General features: G+C 44.4%; 1 protein-coding gene across 4 annotated transcripts in view; it reads left to right on the forward strand.

The window, feature by feature from the left end:
- The window catches only part of SUSD1 (sushi domain containing 1), an 83216-nt gene extending 69418 nt beyond the window's left edge, over positions 1 to 13798 (forward strand). For 2 of the 4 annotated variants that reach the window (XM_074994681.1, XM_074994682.1), the window contains 4 exons: positions 74 to 329; positions 5703 to 5742; positions 6849 to 6942; positions 12096 to 13798. In XM_074994681.1, coding sequence (XP_074850782.1) covers positions 74 to 329; positions 5703 to 5742; positions 6849 to 6942; positions 12096 to 12231 — 526 coding nt within the window. In that variant the 3' untranslated portion in view covers positions 12232 to 13798. The remainder of the gene's footprint in view (positions 1 to 73; positions 330 to 5702; positions 5743 to 6848; positions 6943 to 12095) is intronic. The other 2 variants (XM_074994680.1, XR_012645623.1) reach the window with 2 other exon arrangements.
- The last annotated feature ends 7423 nt before the right edge of the window (positions 13799 to 21221 follow it).

A 21221-nucleotide genomic window follows, 5' to 3' on the forward strand; every position in this document is an offset into this window, starting at 1 on the left:
ACTAAATGCGAAGATGGTTTCTCTCTGGCATTCGGAAATTAATTCTCATGGTTGCTTTTCTGTTTCATTCTAGTTCTTATCAAGTGATTGTGCTTCCTCTGCCCTTGCAAAGCACGTTCACTTGTGATTCATGGACAGCTGTGACTTTCTTTAACAATGACACTGATGCTGAAGGCTATGTGGCTGCTGAATTCCTGGCCAAGGATGTTGCTGACAACATGCTTATCTGTCTTGGAGACAGACATTACTATGGGGCATTCTATAATGCTCCCTTAAAGCAGGGGAAAGATTACTGTGTTGTACTGAGAATTATAAGCCAATGGAATAAGGTAATGGCTATTTTAGATTTTTTTTCTTTGAATATTTATTGCATGAAAGAAATTTTAATTGGAAAACTAGGGGGAAACTTTAGCTTTTTGTTCTGTTTTGATGATATTATTAGGGACAAGTTGATGGTATGGAACTTACATAAAAATATCCTGAAGTAGCTGATTTTAGCTGCTTGCAGATCTTTTCTTTGTTATGCAGAAGCAATTCTGCATGCTGAAGTGTAAACAAAGGCAAGGATTAGGGAAACCCTTCAGGGTACACAAACTCCACTGTTTCATAGGTAATTACAAATGCTTGTAATGTACAGAGGCCTTAATTTAGTCATCGGCAGTGTTAGTATCTGAAAGCCATGAAGCAGCAGCATATATATGTCTTTGTCAACTCTTCTGAGTTTAAAGTGCTGCTGTGTGATCATGGCACCAGTGCTGAGAGAGAGCTCTCCCAGCACTTTGCGTAAACCACCTCCACAACAAATGTAACTCCTAGTGCTGGGAGACTGTTTTTACACTGGTGCCTCACAGCACTGTAACTTGCTGTGCTGGGCGCAAGTGTGTGTGTGTGTGTGTGTTTTCACACTCCTTAGTGAGAAACTTATAGGCTGGGTCTACACTATCCCAAAACTTTGAAATGGCCATGCAGATGGCCATTTTGAAGTTTACTAATGAAGTACTGAATATGTCCTCATTAGCATGCCAGCAGCCGCGGCACTTCAAAATTGGTGTGGCTTGCTGCCGCGCAGCTCCTTTTTAAAAGGACCCCACCAACTTTGAAGTTGCCGGGGTCCTTTTGAAAAGGATCCCCATCTGGACGAGCGAGGTGCAACAGCTGCTGGCATGCTAATGAGGTGCTGAATATGTATTTCAGCGCTTCATTAGTAAACTTCGAAATGGCCATTTGCATGGCCATTTCGAAGTTTTGGGATGGTGTAGACCTAGCCATAGTGTAGTAACCTGCCTGTGTACAAAGTCCAATGATTCTTTCTCTGGAGTGAAGTGCTTTCACGCTAAAGTATTCTGTCCTTCCAGGTCACGCTACAAGGTGACCAAAACAAACGAGCAGTCCAGTAGCACTTTAAAGACTATTATTAGGTGATGAGCTTTTGTGGGGCAGACCCACGTCTTCAAATGCAGAGAGATACTGGCACACAGAGGTGTTTCAAAAGAACATCATAAAAGACAATTTTTTTAAAAAAAAGTGTTTTTGTTGAACATGTTTTTGCTTCTGTTTTGGTATTGCAATGTGTGAACTACTCCACTCACCTGCCAGCCAGCCCTCTCACAGTCAGGCATGATGTAGCAACCTTCTGCCTTCTATATGGCCTCCCTGCCAAAGATCGACACAGCGCGATAGGAGTGGCTTCTTTTCCAGTAACTAAGCCTCCTGGCAAGTCCTCCCAGCTGGAGTCACATTATCCGAGCTCAAAAGCACCTTACACAGGAAGCATCCTGCTCTCTCTGGCTCTTTATCTCCCTGCTGGGCTCAGTACCCAAACTACTAATGTCCGTGGGGGTGGAATGGGAAACAACTCCTACCCTCAACTCTAGGCCTTGTTTTGATAGCATATAGACTAGCATGCCTATCTCTCTGTTACTATACAAGATGACCACACTTCCTTACTTCCATTTTAGCCTTATAACTAGCAGGAGATATCAACTCTGGTATACCCCCCACTCCCAGTTTTGCAGGGGAGCTTGCTAGGAGGGTTTATACAATTAACACATCTTTTAATACACAGGTGGTAGAACTGGGATCGGGGAGAACTGGGCTGCAGCATCTGCTGACTTGAAGTGGTTTCCGTTATATGCAGGGCTTACAGTTTGGTTTGATGGCTCTCAGCACTTCTGCTATATAAATAGTTTCAGCACCTCTGTTGGGCAAGGTTGTTGAAGTTTTCAGCATTTAAACAGAAAGAAGCCTTTATTTACTAGCCATTGACATTAAAATCAGGTGTCAAATTACTTAAAAAAGAATTGTGAATTTTTTAAAAATCATGATTATTTGCAGTTTTAAATGCACTGTTAAAATGCTCATTGAAATTTATTATAAATATTTTGGATGGTTTTCTACAGTTTCAGAGACTGACTTTTTTTTCCAGTACAACAGAGAACACAAAGTGTAAGGTGCTCTCTTAATATTAAGTAGTTATGGGCAAAAAAACCAGACCAAATATTATTATTAAATAATATTTATTTTTAAATTTGTTTCAATTTTAAATAACAGTTCGTTCTATCCTAAGTTACTCAGTTTTTACTGTATTGTTCTTGTAAAGTCATCATTTCAGCTTCATACACCGTATCTGTTGCAGACAATGAATGTCCACAATGGATAATTATTCATAGACCAGGCCATAGAGCATTCCAGGTAATGCAGGGCCTGAAATTTCACAAAAGAAGAACTCTCAGGTCTGCTTCATATATCATAAAACAACTAAAAAGGACACACTCCTATTTTTTTTTCCTTTTGCTGGTCACCTTTAAATATTCCCCTGCAGTTTTGGAAACCCAAGCCAGCCCTATAGTAGTTTACATGAGAACCAGAGAATAAAATGGCTTTTAATAAAATTGGAACGATGCACTGGTCCAAACTGAGTGAAATGCAGAAGACAAAGGGACATCCACTTATTTTCCCAGGTGTCATGCCACCTGATCCTCTCCAGGAGGGAATGTTGGCAGAGCATCGGGGAAGCAGCTAGTAAATCAGAGATAATGGAAGAGTGATATTTTTCCTAATGATAAATTTGGCAGGTGGGATGTGGGAATTCTGGCAAGAGAAGGGACTTGGGAAGTAACTACAGGTTGTCACTATCACGAAAACCTCAATTAAGCAGAACAAATTGTCCCTCCTCGGATACATCCCGCTCAGTGAGAGAGGGGTGTTATTTAATTAGCTCCAATCCATCTGCCTGGTTCAGTGTCCACTAACTGCTTTATAGATTCTATAACTCCCAACCTGCTTTGACTCAGAATGAAGGACACCAAGAAAATAGTAGTGCTTGGACCTTAAAACTAGAGGGGATTCATTTCTTTAGCATAAATAAAAGCCTTCTACACAGTTTCATCATTCAGCATCTGTGGCGTGAAGATGTAATAAAAGCAACAGTATATCTATGAGGGATGGAGGTAAATGTGGTATTCCAGTTAGAGTATTTTGCAGTGTGTAATACAGTCATTGAAACGGCTAGGGGTAGAAAGATGAAATTTGGAATACAGTAAAGCCTGGAGAAGTGCGATTTCTATTTGCTATTAATTAGCCTTAACGTGAACTAAGTGCAAATGGAAACTGCCCCCGGCTCCCCCACCTTGGGAACCCATTGCGCAGACAGCTGTGTGCCCCCTAGCTGGGAGAAACTGTACCACAAGCAGCTGTGTGCCCCCCAGCTGGGAGAAGCTGGTGGCTGCGTGGCTGCCCCTCTCACTTACCCCAACTGCCCACTCCCCCAGCCAGGGAAATTCTGGGGATCTCTCCAACCCCCTCCCCAATTTCTGCAAAATTCGATTTATGCAGAGGTTGTCCAGGCCACACCTTCTGCATAAATCGAGGGATTACTGTATATGTATCCCTGATTGTTGGGAAAATGCCTTTAACTGTTCTTGTGATGGTATGTGAAAAATATGTATTATGTAGTGCAGTAGATTGCTTGTGTTTTCTCTCCTAAACTTCAAAAGTGCTCGGTTGTGGCCGGCTCTAGGGTCTATGTGAGGACTACCTTATTTACACAGAGAAAAGTGCAGGGTGCAAGCTGAAGCAAGGACTCCATTAGAATCTCTTGTTTCAGTGCTCATTAGGGGCATGGTATTAGGGGTCACCTCATGCTGTAGGTCACATTGTGAGTCCCATACTCCCAGAGCAGCATAGTTTCTTGCATGAGTTGTGTTTCTGAAGTCATTGTGGTAAGTCATTGGGTTCACTTGTATGGTTAACTGCTCACCAGCAAATGCCAGGAGTTTGCAAATAAAACCTGCTGTAAGTTGCACAGAATCATACCCTGCATACAGGAGAGGATCTGCTTCCTGAAGAGCACTTATGGGCATTGGATAGAACATGCCAAATAGACCGTTAGCCAGGCAGCTCAAGATTACGGCATTTACGTGAGTCAGTGCAAAACATTTCAAACCATCAGAGTTTTGAAGCCCTCACGGACTGTTTCTGGTCATTCTTTTCTCTGCTGTCCTTTTAAATGGCTAGGCAGTCCCATAATCAAAGACGCAAAAGCTATATTAAGTATCACTGAGGTTGCATAGAAGCTCAAAAATAAAACCCAAAACAAGTCCCCTTGTGCAGGTACATCATGACTTTAATTACAGGGTAATGTACCATTTATCCCCTACAACAGTATTCCTTTTCATCTAAAACCTTCAATAAAATACATACTCTGGTATTTACATATAAGTAATTTATATGGAAAGTACATGTTAAACCATGTCAATATAACATAACCCATGTTGAGTAGACACCATGGAGTAAGTATTTAAAATTCGCTAATGCATACATATGTATGTTTGAGGGTGAGATTCAGAAAAAAGAACACACACAAAAAAGTGGAATACTGATTAAACCAGAATTTATAGACTGTTTGTCAGTAAAGATGTTTTGGGCCATTATGAAAAAATTGTAAGGTGATAAATATGTATTCAAGGCTGAAGAAAATATTGTGTAATATTATTTGAGATACCCTGAGTAGCTGTGTATATTAAAGCAAAAAAAGCTTAGATATTTTATTTTAAAGTGTAAAACACTGTATAGGAGTCTGTATATGTGAACGGGTGCCTGAGTTAAGACTATCAAAACAAAAAAGCAGTCAAGTAGCACTTTGAAGACTAACAGAATAATTTATTAGGTGAGCTTTTGTGGGACAGACCCACTTCTTCAGACCATAGCCAGACCAGAACAGACTCAATATTTAAGGCACAGAGAACCAAAAACAGTAATCAAGGTTGACAAATCAGAAAAAAATTATGAAGGTGAGCAAATCCGAGAGCAGAGGAGTGGGGGGAGGGTCAAGAATTATATTAAGCCAAGTATGCAAAAGAGTGCCTATAGTTAAGACTGCGTGTGCAATATTGATCTTGCCTAACCTTTGGAACCCTTAACTTCATGTAACTTTAACTTGTTTTGCAGGGTTTTTAGATCTCCATTCTTTTCGACACAAAAGTTGACGGCTCGACTTTCATCAAACCTTTTTCTTTAATCTCCTCTTTATAGCCTGTAGTCTTTTCAGGAGAGCTTGGTAATGTGGCAAAATTACAGGAATCCACTTCCTTGGTGATAAATGTAAATGTTTCTTGTCTGAATGCCTATGTTAATGGTGCAGACTTATTGATTAACTACATCTTATGGGGAAAGGGTGACACTGATTATGTATTCCTTTTCAGATGAGGACAGAGTCCTGTGCCATTTGGGCACAAATTGAAGGTAAGGGAGTTTTTTTGTAGAATGAGGAAATAGCTCTTGCTGCATTGCCCAGCTCTATCTCTCCATAAAGCTAACAGTTCCTTTGACTTTTGTTTAATTCCCTGCTATAAATGAAGTCCAAGTTACCAGCAAAAAAAAGTTACTTGAGTAAAAGTAGTGCTTCTTTGCCAGGGGGAGGGGTGAGGAGATACTTACGTACAAGTTACCAGCATCCCCCAGAAAAACTACTTGAGTAAAAGCGCCCATGCACCCGCACATCACATCTTGATTGTACTCCAACATCCAGAAGTGAAAGCAGCTTCACTTTTACTAGCAGTTTTTTGGGTACGTTTTCTACCTTTGCCCAGGGGAACACTGTAAAGGTTAGATCAAGGTTTTGCAGCCTGTGACGTGGGACCCAACATTGAGTCTCCAGAATGTTTTGGAAAGTTGTGGGGCAGCTCCAGGCACTGCAAACTCCAGGGTTCCAGAACGCTCTCGCTGGGTCTGGCTGCCAGGATGACAGGGTCCCGAAAGGCCAAATTTGAGGGAGCGGCACTGCAGTTCCATGAGTCTGGTCACACCTCTGCTCTCACACATTTGGTCCGATTGATGGGCTGAGACCAAATCTGAACAGTGCTGCAAACCCAGGAGTGATTCCATGGTGGTCGTACTGCTGTAATTACTATCCCCAATAAAAGGAAATGGTAGGCAAATTGCAAGAATTTGGAAGAGAGGATGTGGTGAGATGTTTGATGAGTGATTGAAAAGAGCAGGACCAGTAATGCTGGCGACACCCTTGTCATATGGCATTGACTGAAACAGGTGATGGTGTTAGAGGAGAAGGATCTTGATTTACTTAGACTGTCAAAGGTTTTTAAAAAAGCGGGGAGGACAGTGATAGTTGGGAAAATGTAGTCTGTTTTGAGAAATACACCATTAATCTTCTTTCTTCATCTGGCTGCTGGCCAGGGGGGCTGTTCAGCTTAATTACTGCTTGATGTAGCAGTAAATCCAGAGTAAGAGTTTAACTTTGATCAGATGTAAGCAGTGAATCACAAGACTGCGCTGCACTGCTGCATGTGTTGGTATTCGTTTCCTTGAATTGTTTGATGTTTTCCTTTCAGATTTATCATCCGCTCTGCGACATACGACTGTTGCTGGATTAGGGTCAGTTGCTGCTGTCTGCCTTATACTGCTCTTGTCCTTCTTGGCAGCACGGTATGTTACATTAACTATTAACTTTAATTTTGTAGGTCTCTTAGGGAGGCAGGAGGCCGTACATGTGTTGCTTAGCAAAGAGCCTTTCTCAGCCAGCTTGCTTTGTTTATGGTGGTGTTCAACCCGTTCTGAAGCAGTAGGCCCTGTAGTGGCTATTGCTATAATGAATTAATCTCATTACTCTGAAAATATATTTGTTGTTCAGACCACCTGGCCAAATAGCCACATGTGGCTAGCAGCCGGTGTGTTGGCTGTCACAGGCCTATGAGGGAGGTAGAAGCTACATGAATAGTTCCCTACCTTTGCTGTGCAAGGGATCCCTCCATTGAACTGACTAGGTGAGGATAAATCGGTTTGTACTTAATCAGAGTTTGGAGGGGAGTATAAATGATGTGCTTTTCTGGGACACTAGTGAGAGTTTTGAATTTGGGGTGAACAGCTGAGAAGAAGGTCAGTCACAGCCCCAGACTGGTGGTCCCTCACTGCTAAGGTACACCAAAGCAGCCAAACAGAGCATTTCTGTTTCACCATGAGGGGTCACAAGACGTTCCCTCAGAAACTCCAGTCTCTGACCAGTAGCAGCACTGCTTCTAGGGACGGGTGGTTATTAAAACCAGTGTCACCAATTGAAGGTTCTTCTGATTACAAAGGACTAGCCACAGCCAGGTCAACACAGTAAGGTCTCAGAGCACGCAAACCCAGAGCACGCGACCCCACTCCTATGTGGCTGACCCCCGATTCATACAGTAAACCCTGAAAATATGTGATTTCCAGTTGCGTTTAACTCTCCCCGGCCCTGGCTCAACCCCCCCCGGCTCTGCCCCCCTCCGCCCAGCTCCACTCACCCCCCCTCCACCTGCACCTCTGCCTGTAGCTCACCACCCCTCAGGCGCGACTCTGGGTCAACCTCCCCAGCCCCGGTTCAACCCCCTTGTCAGCTCACCACCTGCACGCGGCAGTGGCTCCAGCTCACACCCCGCACCTGCACGTCGGGCTCGGGCTCGGGCTCGGGCTCAGTTTCAACTCCCCTCACATGCAGCTCCAGTTCTACCCCCTGCGTGCAGCCCTAGTTCATACCCCCTGTGGCCTGGCTCATCACCCCCGCGCACAGCTCCAGCTCAACTTCCCCCCTTGCCCTCTGCAGCCCTAACCCACCCCAGACTTAGCCCCCCACCCGCCTCTCACAGCTGCAACTCACCGCCAGGCTTAACCCTCCCCAGCTGCCCCCCTCACCCCATGACTTACCTTTCTGCTGCTGCTGCGGCTGCAGAACATGTGTTCCACCCAGGGAAAAAGCCAGACCTTCACTGACACAAAATCAGGGTTACACGACAGTGCGTCACTTGAGGGTTTACTGTATACAAATCAGATCTTACCCCAAATCACTCTGTTGCCACTCATTAGTATCTCAACACTAAGGATTTATTTATCTTGCCTTATTTTATTTTACTTTTAGAAAGAAAGGTGAGAGTTAAATTTGCTTAAAGGAATCAAATACATCCCAGGGTTGCCAAGTTCTTGGTTCAGGCTTGCAGCAGTGATGGAGTAAACTGCGGGCTAAGTCAAGTCTCTGGTTACTTCCAAATCAATGGAAGGACCTCAGTCCCTTTGTTAGAATGCTCCCATTTGTATAAGGCCATAGTCTAGAGCATGGGTGTCCAACCTTTTGGCTTGCCTGGGCCGCATTGAGTGAAGATAGTCTTGGGCCGCGTACAAAATATATAATATAGTTAATGTATATAAATCACATAATTATGTTAAAAGTTTACGATCTTGTGGGGCCGCATTACTAGCTGTCCAGGGCTGCATGCGGCCCGCGGGCTGCAGGTTGGACACGCCTGGTCTAGAGGCTGGAGCAGTAGGGAAGCTGAAGCAGGAAAAGCAAGTTGGAGATGTTCCCAGGGACTTATATAGCTTTTGCCATGTGGAGGGAATTCCATTGTTCTTACTGGGGGGAAAGTACAGTAACAAGATGGAGTTGGGAGCCACCTGTGCAAGTCACAAGTCCATGCATAGTTTTGCCTATTCAGAGCAGAAACCATTACCCACATTCCAGTTTGAACGTTCACAGGAAAGTCCATTCTGTGTAGATGGGCATCTCCCATGCTTCATTGGCCGTGTCCACACTATCCCAAAACTTCGAAATGGCCATCTGCTGATATGAATAAGGGAATTTTGAAGTTGCCGGGGTCCTTTCGAAAAGGAGCCCCATCTGGACGAGCCGCACGGTGGTGAGCCACGGCAATTTTGAAGTGCCGCAGCTGCCGGCACTCTAATGAGGCGCTGAATATATATTTCAGCACTTCATTAGTAAACTTGGAAATGGCCATTTGCATTGCCATTTTGAAGTTTTGGGATAGTGTAGACATAGCCATAGTGAGTTAAGAGCCCTTTTGAGCCATTTGACTTGAATATTCCCTTCCCCCAGCTGCTGGCCAACTGTTTCACGGACACTACTCAGAATTAAACACCTTGAAGTACAAATACATTGAAATATGAGTACGTAGACAAAGCTCATAACTTCAGAAACAATCATACATGCATACAATCAGCTTGGGAGATGGGCTGGAGATGGTCCTTTGTGCAGGGACAGTAGTTTTAAAACTGCTCTTCTTCCCAGGTGAAACAAATTGGTTTTTTGTTTCTGTAGTCCTGTGGCTGTGGGGAAAATGTTCCCAAACACAAATTTCACCAGAGCTGTAAATGTGTCTGCAACAAATTCCAGAGAGGGGGAAGATTGCGCATTCTTCTCACTTCTGTATCCCATCACACTGATGAGTTCTTTGTGATGAGATCCTTTGGTCTGATCGATTTTTAAGTTGCTTATTTGGCCTCCAGAAATAGAATGACATGACAGCGCAGTTTTATTTCATAAAGCGAGGGGGAACGAAAAGGAAAGGGATTATTTGGGCCTGGCTGTGTTTTCTTGAGATTCGTGTGATTCAAATTTCACAGCGGAGTTTCCAAAGCCTCTTGGCATCATTTCATAAGGCAAGTGATAGCCACGTTCTTTTGGCAGCCCGTCACAATGATGAACGTCACAGAGTACTGTGGGTTCTTAGATATTTTTGGAAAAGGGCATGGCCCTAAACCAACCTTCCAGGTAAACTGGCTAGAATTATTCCAGGGCGTGTGCTGCCTCCTGATGATGGAAAGTTCACAGAAGGCATGTTGTAGTAGAACAGAGAGTCAGCACTTGTCCCTTCACCAGGGCAGCACACCAGAGTAGGTTAAGGAAGATGGAGAATCTCTTGACATTCCCAGTGCAGCCTGTTTAGGTGGGGATTTTATGGAGACCTGACCAACACTGACACTGGTCCTTTCCCAAAGGAATGTCTGAGAGAGAAGGAACCCCATGTCCCCTTTGGTCTGGATACCCTCCTCACTTCTGGGTGTAACCATCCCCATGTCCATGGGTATAGATTTTTGTAAATATCAGTCATTGTCCAGCTCTTGGGAGAAAATTGAGCTCTGGGAATAGGTGCTGTATCAGGCTTTCAACAATCACCATTGAATGGTTGGTCCTTCCTCATCCCTGAGACCAAGCAGTCAGCTTGAGGCAGAGAAAATCTGCTGTAGCGGTAACCCTTGTATTTTGCTGTCATTGTAGCAATATGACCTGTGAAAGCATAGCACTGCTGGTTAATTTCATGTAGCAACTGAGCCTTTTGCATTCCCTTTTTCTTTTTCTTCTTCCTATTGCTAGCCTTCGTTTGGTGTAGGCCTGGCTTGATGTATGTAACTTACCGAGTCTTATTGAGAAGGTGAATGGAAGGTTATGTTGCACATAAGGGCTTGCAAACAGTATGGTGGAGTCATGATACACAGCTGAGGTCTAGCGACGAGATGAGCATTCAGTGTAAAGATCGGGTTGGTGTAGTCAAGCACGTGGACAGAGCATGCTGTACAGGGATCAGTTTCCTGCAAGTAATCAAGCTAATAAAAAACGTGTAGTATAAAGAATCGCAAATGCAGTTGGATGTGTAAATGGGTATAGCAGAAAAGTTCATGTAAATTAGGATGTGTGGTCCACCCCAATGCTAGAATCTGACCAAAGCTATGCTGAGCTGTATGTCAATGAAACCTGAGTGATGAAATCCAGATTGGAGCTGGATGAAGTGTTCTCCCAGAAATTGGACAAGGCAGGCTGCAAGTGGTGTTGGAGAACATCCCAACAATGGGGTTATTATTTCAATGGCTTCTAACGCCAGTGATCACCCCCATGTTAAGGTAGGGAGTGTTGAATGGTTTGGGTGTCAGAATGACCTAATCAGTCACAGTAGACTAGATTTAGAATCCACACTAAAGGCTGCTGATTGACTTCACTGGAGCTGTTCACCTGAATAACTGCTCTCCCGTGGAAGTGAGTGCTTTCAGAAATACGACTCAGGAAAAGAGCTTGCACTCGGACGGATTTATACCCCTCCTGAATTTACGCATCATTTTTCAAAAATGACTGTAAAATATGCATTAGCCCACATTTTCTGCTCAACAGAATTTCCTCTCCTCTATCCGTTACTGAGTTCTGAAATTGGGCTTTCTCTTGTATCTCAGTGACCATAGACCCATACAAATTTAATGGTGAGACTGCAGTACTCTTGTAAGCTGTGTTTGTATTTGAATTCTGTCAGTACTAAGGTTAGACTGTGGCAATGGTCTTTACAAGACCTTACATCCTTAGGGCTTGTCTCCACTATCTGGAGATTGACACTTCAGTGATGGATCCACCAGGGGTAGCTTTAGCGGGTCTAATGGAGACCAACTAAATCCATAGCAGTTCACGCTCTGGTCTGTTCTAGTACTCCACTAGAATGAGGAGCTCAAGGTAAGTCGATGGGAGAGTTTGTACTATCGACACCAGTAAATTGACCTAAGCTACTAGACTCCAGTTACATGATCCATGTAGCTGGAGTCATGTAACTTAGGTCAACTTAAGCCCATAGTGTAGACCTGCCCTTAGAGTACTGTCCTTTTTCTAATCCTCTACAGCAGTAGTAAAGTTTAGTGTTCATATAGTACCTTTCATCTTCAGAGCTGCAGGGAAATCTTCTTGCCTGTTTATCTTATAAGTAGAAACTAATTCTCCTGTTCTGTGCTTGCATTCTTATCTGAGTATTTGTTTACCTAGATAGTTTTCCTTTCTCCCTCGCCAGTTCTTACCTCCACAGCACAGTCCATGTACCCCCAGCTGCTCTGACCCAAGGAGTGTCCTATGAGACTACCATGGATACTGCAAGAAGTGGAATCGCATCCTCTTTCCTACAGATTGAAAGCGTGTCTCTTCTGTAGAGCATTCATCCTCCAATCGCCTACAAGACAGAAGAGGGTATCTAGAATCTCTTTGTTACATCAGTACTGCACTGTCATTGACTGACTGTATCGGTGTACCCTGCACTGACAGCTACATTAATAAATTGGCATTTGTCTGAAACAAAGTGAGATGCCCAGACCTTCCTTGATGTCTTCATTACCTTCAAAGCAGTTTAAGACTTTCACATCTTGATGAATATCAGAAAGGACACAAGGAACTTTTCAAGCCTTCAGGTACAGGCCAATGGGCACCAGGTATAATAGCGGTCTTGGAGTATGCTGTTGCTGTTACTAACATATAGTTCTAATGAAAGAAAACAATTATACCCTTATAGTGAGTGATCTTTGAACTGAGTTGGTCTAATCGAGGAGTACTAGATTACTCAAGGAGCAAACTGCTATTTGAAATAGGCCTGTTTCATAATGCCAGAGAATGCTAGCCCCCCCCACCAAGTTAAAACCGAAAAGCAGCTGTTGCAAGACCAACTAGAAAACTCAATCAATTAAAAGGAAGTGTTGCTTCAATACAAGTTTTAAAAGTGCTATAGATTTGAGCATCTGAAACGTGTTACCAAACAGATGTGTTCAAGAAATGTTAAGGTTTACTGCAAATAATCTACAAAATAATACATACATCTGTATTACGCTAAGTGCCAACAACATTAATGGTTTTTAAATAAGGAGCTACGTGTCTTCAGTTGCAATTTATTTCATCTTTATACTTCTGTTATAATTTACAGTAGTGGAGAATTTTGATGATCATATGCTGTTTTAAGGCAGAGGTGGGCAATAATTTTTGATGCAGGGGCTACGCCCAGACTTCAAGTGGTTAAGGGCCTCACTTTTTTATGACGTGAGTGCAAGGTCTGGGATGGAGGCAGGTGCAGAAGGGAGCTTGGGCTAAGGGACTGTGGTGCTAACTGTGGTGTGGTGTAGCTAACTTGCTGTGATGCATAAGACAATTCCAAGTACTTTTGATTTTTACTTCTGTTCCAGTTCAGAAGTTATTCTAGAATGGCAGAACTGCTGAAATAAAGAAAAATATCTTTGTTTTTAGTCCTGTGTTGTCTTGTCTCCCCCTGCGATTTCTGTTACTTATTGCTTGCTTCCATACTCTGTATTAGGGTCTACAGTAGCCTTTATGTAGGTTGTTTTATGTTTAATCATGTTTCTGGTTGTGCAGCTCTTTTCCTGTCACTCTGAGAGGTTGGTTTAAAATGTAAAGTATTATGGACTTTTAAGCGCCTTCTGCTACTTGCTAAGGCAAGCTGCAATTGAAAATACAATGGTAAACTTTGTGCATGGTGCATTTTCAGCTTAGTTCACACACTAACAAGTCTCCAACTGTCAACAGCTCAGTAAGAACTCCCTTACCTGTGCTACTGATTAGGAGCTAGCAGTTTGTTCCTTCACTAAATCAGAACAGATGAGCTTAATCTTTCTTGTTCCATTATTACTTCCTTTTGTACTTTTGTTTGAACATAATGCAGACCCGAGAGATCTTTTCCGTTACCGAAAATAACAATTGAACAAAATATATATTACATAAAATATGTGCATAAATTCTGCTTTGTTTCACCCCAGTTCCAATACTGTGGGAGGTGCAGCGCACCCTCAGCTCGTGGTCAAGTCAGTGGGCATACAGGGCACAGCATCTCACAGAATAGCCTCCCCAAAGACCCACCTGCAGTGTGAAAAAAACCTGTGCATAATTCTGTTGAAGTCAGCAGCTAAATTAACATTGATTTCAATTGTGCAAAACAGGAACATAGAGACAGTCCAGTGCAGTGGATAAGGCACTGGACTGTGAAGCAGGAGACCTCCCATTAGCCTCCTGTGTGACCTTGGGCAAGTCACTTCACCTCTCTTTGTTTAAGCACTTCAAAGCAGGGGTTGTCTCTCATGTTGTGTTTGGAAAATACAGAGCATACGGGTGCCCTGAACCTCTACTGGAAAAACGGGAATTTGCGCCGCAATTCACAGGATTGGGAACTTTTACTGCTGCGAGTAACCAGAGTGCAACAAGACTGAGCATGTGTTGCATTCATAGAATATCTGTTAAAAAGAAAAAAAAATCTCTTGATTTTTGTCCTTTTGTACATGTGGTCATCTAGCCTCTTCACTGATGAAACACAGTGCCGTCAGTCAGAGTCCAGGCCACTTCCCTCAAGGATCAGATTGTTAGAGATCCATTGGTCCCCAGGTACTCTGAGACAGTGAAGATGGAAGCTGTTCAAGCCCTGCTTGGAGTACGTTACCCGCCTTTAGGGCTGTGAAAGCTGGGTCATGGGAAAGCAACCCTGATAAACAGATGCCTGTGTGTTCAGGGTGAGCAGCTTGTTCCAGGCACAAGGTAGGATGAAGAAGTAGTGAAAAGGAGCTTTTAGTTCACCTCTTCTAGGGCCTTCCCCCAACTAGGGCAAGCAGGTTGGGGTCACCCCTAGATAGAGCTGCTTGGACATCTGAGCCACTGCCCCGTGTCTGGATCCTGTTCCACCAGGACCAGCAACTATCCACCACAGAGTTTGACCACCTGCATGCTGAGACAAAAAGGGGGTGCTGTAGGCCCTCCATGTTTTCTCTCGGCATGGCCTATAGAATTCCAAGGGCAAGGTGAAGAGTCAGGACAATTCAAATAGGCCTGTTGCAGCGTCTAGCCAGTACTCCATGCCGCTTTAAAGGAAACACCCACTTTATTGTGTTCACAACTGCACCTTTCTAGACAGATGTGGTCCCAATAATGTATCTCATCCATATTTTGAGGACAATTCCTTCATCTTGTGGGTTGCCTTGCCCTCAGGACTTCTTAAGGGCAGACAGGTGTGGTGACTGGCACCTGTCTGTGTCTGGAGGTGAATCCCAGAGAGAACACAGACACCTTACTCTTTGGTAAAAGGATGAGTATGAGGGGTAAAATCAACTTGATGTGCTAAAATAATTTCCTGTCACTATAGCATAGGTTAAAATATCTATTAGATCAAAGCCATGTTTTCTTTAATGTAGCTTTGCATAATTGGCATGAAAATTTGCTAGATCACTTACAAAATCTACTCACCTGTCTTATACCATGATGAAACATAATGAGAAAACCAATATTATTTCATTTGTGTGTCAAAGAAATTAGAGGCAGCAGGCAAAAATTTTATAAAGCTCCTTTAATGGTTATACCAAGAGTTCTTCATTGCTGTAAATACTCTCACCTCTGGTCTCCTGAAGCTTCAGCTTAACTCAGGAGAGGTGCAGATAAACAACATGGATATTAAGCCGTTGTCCTCGTTGGAGAATTTTCCAAATATTAATTTATGCCTTCTGATTTGAGAGCTCTTTTTCATGAAAAGTTCTCATTTACTTTTTTCTTAACATTTTAAACCTTATTGGCCCAGCACCTTAAATAAAATAAATTATATATACTAAAAAGTTTTGAAAAAGGTCTACCACGGAGGACCATTGTTAACCATACACAATCTTAACAACAGAGGGGTAGCCATGTTAGTCTATATCCTAACTGCTTTTTTGTTTCATATATAATTATGCGAATCTAGAGTCAACATAGTTACTTTTTCCTGTGTTATTAAAAAAAATAGCCACATGTAGTGAAGCAAGTCTGGTCTAGGTACAATGCTAATGATAGCCAAAGGTCAGCTTGATTAGGCTTCCATTAAGTGAGTTTGCGCTTTTACAGTGACAAATATTTAATCAAAAATATGAGCTCTTAACCTTTCAGCTCATTAGTTTTAGCTGACTACTGAGTTATTTTTAAAAAGGAAAAGATAGCCCCAGAGGGCATGCTTCAAGGGGGTGTGGCCTTTTGTAGCTCAGCATTGTATGTGTAGCATTATTACAATCGCTTTCCCACTCGCTCTAAAACGGAAATAATCCCATGTGCCACAGTGCCATGGTGCCCATGGATTCTGTGTATTTTTCCATTGGTTTGTCTCTGTCAGTTGCCAGTGGATTGACGCTTAGTGGGATTTCTGCCACATCTTTTTAAATGGCTCTCTCAATCAGATACTAGCATATATACACCACTCTCATATAATGTAAAGCCATGCCTTGGATCGCAATTATTAGAGTCCTATATGGACAGTAAATTGGTATCTGCATCTGCAAAAATTGTCTGCAGCTATCTGCAGCCACAGCCAGGGATGCAGATAGAAAGCAGAGATCTGTGGATTTACAGGGTTCCACCATTGTGTTAAAGGCCAGGGAGATCACAGTGAGTACAATAGTCCTTTCTAACGCTCCATGTTTTAAGAAGAAGCATTGCTGCTTCTTTGTAAGCTGCAAATAATAAATTGTTCATATCTGGCTAAGCTAAGTATAAACAATTCTGCCTAAGCATCAGTTACCGCAGTCTTATTGTCTACTCTGTGAGAGGCATCTCATGTGGGCTCTTGTAAAACTTTCAGAATTTATGGAGCTACCATGACTAAATGTCTGATCATACCTTGTGGTTGTAAGTTTAATACTTTCCGCAAGGGCTCACTGGCATGCCCTTTCAATGTGTGGGTGGGTTTCTTTTTTACAGGTGTAATAGAGCCAACAATTCAGAGACAAACAGAAGTCTGGAGGGTTTTAGGCAGTTGTAATTGAAGCTTTACATTAGGCACAGTTTTGCTTGCTAAAAGACACTGCAGTCCAATTAAAAGGAGGTTTTTAGGTCAGTGGAAAGGTTTGAAAGTAAGTACGTTCCATGACTTGTGGGGAAACATGGGTTTTCGGCTAACCTCTGCTTTACCCAGTGGGAGAGCTGGAAGCACTGTCCGAGGGACTTTGTCTCTGTACCAGATCTGAATATAACAAAGGAAACCTGGTGATCTTAGGCCATGATGTAGAGTGGACTCTAGCACAAGTCCCCAATCCTCATGCCAACAGCCCTCCACATAGCAACCATCACCTCCCTCCTGTTCCAGCAGCCAGACAGGTCTTCTATCCCAGAACTATTAATTCTCCATCCCCACATCATCTAGCCAGCCACCATCCTAACCAAGGCTTCCCTCCCCACCACCCTCCATTGGCATGCACAAGTCCCGGCACTCTAAAATACACCCCTTGTTTCTTGCCGTGATCCAAAGCCCATAACCCTTTGCACCAGAAAGGACTCCGTGGTATGGTGGGTCACTTGCAAACCAAGACAGTGTGAGAAGCACTGGTGTATGACAGCAAGCTTGGCTGACTACATCCGCAGGGGACCCACAAGCAGCTACAGAATTTTTGCCTTGCTTCGGATTTGAATTTTGGTGGTGCTCTCTGAACCAATTTCAGAGTTCAAATGCCCCTCAAATTTGTGCACAGGAGGGTTAATTCAGCTGTCTCTCTAAATTCACGTTAGACAAATTCAGTGATTAGACTTATGGAGACAGTAAAAACTGATGTAAAGGCTTCCAGATAACATTAATAGCCCCCAAATCTAGACTTCTGCAGTAACACTCAGCAGCCCGCCAATCAGATGCCAGAATAAGATCTCTATAACATTCAATGTAATTTCCTGCCTGTGATACTGAGCAGCAAGAGTTAAGCAACTAGCAGGCAGACTGGCCCAAAGGAAGCCTTTGAAGTATATAAATGGTAATTAGAGACATTCCTGTATTGCACCTGCATTGTTAGAGAATTACAATTTTCTTTGTATGTTTTCATTTTGTCTTGTTAGATGTTAAGCATGGAACCACATTAACTTGTGGATGCTAATTCACTTTAATTTTTTTAAATTACCTTATGCTTGTGGAGATGGATATTTAATTTCAAGATCAAAGATGTAAGATATTGCAGAAAATATTACATTGCCTTCAGCTTAAATTGTCTGTGCCATATTGGAATGCCTTGACAGTTTGAACAGATAGTTTTAGTTAACTTGTGTATATATATAGGAAATAAGGAGTTTTTTCCTCCAAAGCAACTACGTGTACTACCTTGTCTTCATGCGAGAAATGGCTGCTTGCATTGACTACTGTCAGAAGCTAGAGCAGCCTGCCAGAGATCTATAAAAGAACTCTCGGGCCCTAGTCCCACATCTCAGAGTTGCTTACGTGTGGCCAGAAGAAGCTTGTTCCAAACAATTTTTACATTGGAAAAAAGGAACTCATGAGCCAGGTGGAAAAGTTGAGCTACCAGAAAACACTCACTAAAGCCTGGCCCTTTGCTTGGGATCGCTACATACTTTTGGTTCTGTATATACACATGACCTTGGACATAAGGATGTATTCTTTATAAGTCTAGCTGGCAGGTGGGAGTTGCCTTTTACTTAGTCCTGACATTTCTTGATGGCATTGTTTTGTTGATTTAACTGTGGCCAAAGGTCCCCCTGTTCTGAGATGAGGATCCTTGCTGTCCTCTTATCCAGTCTGAGGCATTTTCGGCAAGCGGCACTTACCCATTACTGAGTTTTGAGATAAGCATTTCCAGTCAGGCTTTAATCAAAGGAGCAGCCCCTGGGAAACAGAGCCTAGAGCAGCAGAGTCATTCCTGTTCACTAGGCTAGCAACCTGCCAACGCCCAGATCTGTAACACTGGCTTTCAGGTAGGAGACAACAGCCCAAATAGGAGATCTAACTGATTAGGAGAAGCAGCAGCTTGGAATGAGGTTAGAGAATTTTTGTTTTGTACGTGTGATTTTTTTTTTTTTATGATCTCAGGTTTCAAAATTTGGGATTTACATCCTAGGCAACACTTGCTGATCAATCATTGTTTTCAAGGAACATTTTCAAAATCTGTTAATGGGAGGGGCTTTGGCACCTGAATCCATTAGCTGCCTTTTGAAAAGCACCACTGCACGGTTTAGAAGAAAATAAAGACAAACAAGGCACAGCACATTGCGATTGGCTGGAAGTAAAGGTGGGTGTATTTTGAGCCCCTTTGTTCATAATTAATTGTATTTGGGAGAGAACCCTGTGTAATGAACCATCTGCAAACAGACACCCTTAGTTTTCCTAGTGCAGGTTGCAAGCGTTTCCGTAGTCTGGTTTGCTTTCACTGCATGGCCTGTCCGAGTCACTACCAGCACCCCAGGGTTCATCATCTGAGGCAGATACAAGAATGTAGGCAGAAGGAGAACAACCCTGCCCCTCAGAATTCCAGATCAAATTAATTTAATACAAGGCAGCTGCTCTTTGCTAGCAAGAGAGAGCCACAAACTGCAGTAAGAATCACAGCAACAGGTGAAATGGTGAAATGGTGCTGAGCAGCCAGAATGGTTAGAGCCTTCCTCTCCAAAGGCTCAGAAAACAGAAGTAGGAGTTTCCCTGGGAATTTATGACCTGTTTGTTCAGCTTCGGGGGCTCCCTATGATTACAAAGTAGCCCTTGGTTCTAGACTTGCAAACACTTCCTGGTGTACCTACCAGTGGTGGTAACCACATTGGAAGCCTTCATGGCTCTGGGTGAACCTGCTTCTTGGGGAAGCAATAACTCCCCAGCCCACCTCTTCCACCTGTAGCCAATACTCCTCTGCCTGGGACCCTGCCTTCTGCTCCCCTCAAGCCCCATCGCCTCTCCACTGTCTCTCTCTTTTCCTTGCTCCCCTTACCCCAGAGGATCACTGCATTCTTCACCTGTATTTGCAGCGCATGTGTGTTTCTACCTGCAATTTTTTTTTTTCAGAATTGGGCTTTTTAGAGCCTGTGCCAAAATATTTTTGAATATCCTTGTTTTGGAGTTGACCAGCTAGCTAAGGGGCAATGGCGATCCCGGGAGAAGAGTGAAATGTGGATCTCTTTGTCACGGGCTGGCCAGCTCAGCTGTGGGCTGCTGGGGCTGGAGAAACTCAGGTAGAGCAAGCGAGGGGGTGGGACTGAAGAGCAGCAAACAGTAGGGGGAGGGGGTAAGCACCTGGAGGGAAGAGGGGGGTGGGTGGAGGGATAGTGGGGCCCACCTAGTGGGGAAGGAGGGGCTGAGTGAATGGGGAGAAGAGGGGTGTAAGTGGCCAAACATGAGCAGGTCACCCCCCACACTCACCCCAGTGGCAGGAGCAGAAAGCAGAGCAGCCCAGTGCCAGGCTGCTCCATTTCCCGCTGCCGGGGGAAGTGCTCAGTGGGCCGGGAGAGGGCGGTGGGGTGGGGCAGAGCAGGCCCCCAGTAATCCCCTGGTTTGTGTTGCTGGCAGGGGGGTCAGAGCAGGGGTGGGACTGGAGCACTGGGCAGGGGACCCCTAGGGACAGCTCCAACTCCACTAGCAAGCGGGGAGTGGGACAAGGGAGAGAACGTGTGGGGAGAGGGCTGGGGAGAAGAGGACCCAGCAACAAGCTCAGGCTGGGGGAAACAAAACTTAGCACCACTCCACACACTAGCAAGCAGGGTACAGGGGAGGACTCAGCCGTGCAAGCAGCAGGGGTTGGGGCAGTGAGGGGGGAAGAGGAGGAAACCCCCACCCCACACAGACCTGCCACCAGGGGAGGCTGAGTACAGCCAGGGCAGGGACCTCCCTGGCTGGCCCAGCCTCCGAGCAGGACGAGGGCAAAGGAGGCGGACGGAGATGGGGAGGCAGTGAGGAGGAAGCCCACTTTGCCGCCCCGGCCCAAGGTGCAGGGAGGAGAGGAAGAAACCGGCACACAGCAGCAGCACAGTGAGCTGGCTGGGATCTCTGGAGGGCAGGGCTGGAGAAAGCTGCAGGCTGCGCCCCAGGGGAACCCTATGGGACTGACATTGGAGCATGCGCCTGTGCCTGAACCCTATGAAAAACACCCCCAGCAACACGTGGAAGTTAGAGGCTGGGAGGGCGGGGGCAGGGCCCGGGCCTGGGCCCCAGCTTTCAGCAGCACACGGGCAGCCTGTGTGGCCTTCCTTTGCCTCACAGACAGGCTGCGCATGGAAGCAACGGTGGGACGTGGCCTGCTGCGGAGGTGGCATTCAGCACGATGCCGCTGCAGGCTCCAGCAGCTGGGGACTCCCCCCGCGAGAGCAGGAGATTTTAGCGTGTTACTAATCCCAGTTGTGGGTTTTTAAACAAGACAGGTCCCAAAGGATCACAGTGGCAGCT

Source organism: Carettochelys insculpta, chromosome 5, assembly GCF_033958435.1.
Source record: "Carettochelys insculpta isolate YL-2023 chromosome 5, ASM3395843v1, whole genome shotgun sequence".
Lineage (NCBI taxonomy): Eukaryota > Metazoa > Chordata > Testudines > Carettochelyidae > Carettochelys > Carettochelys insculpta.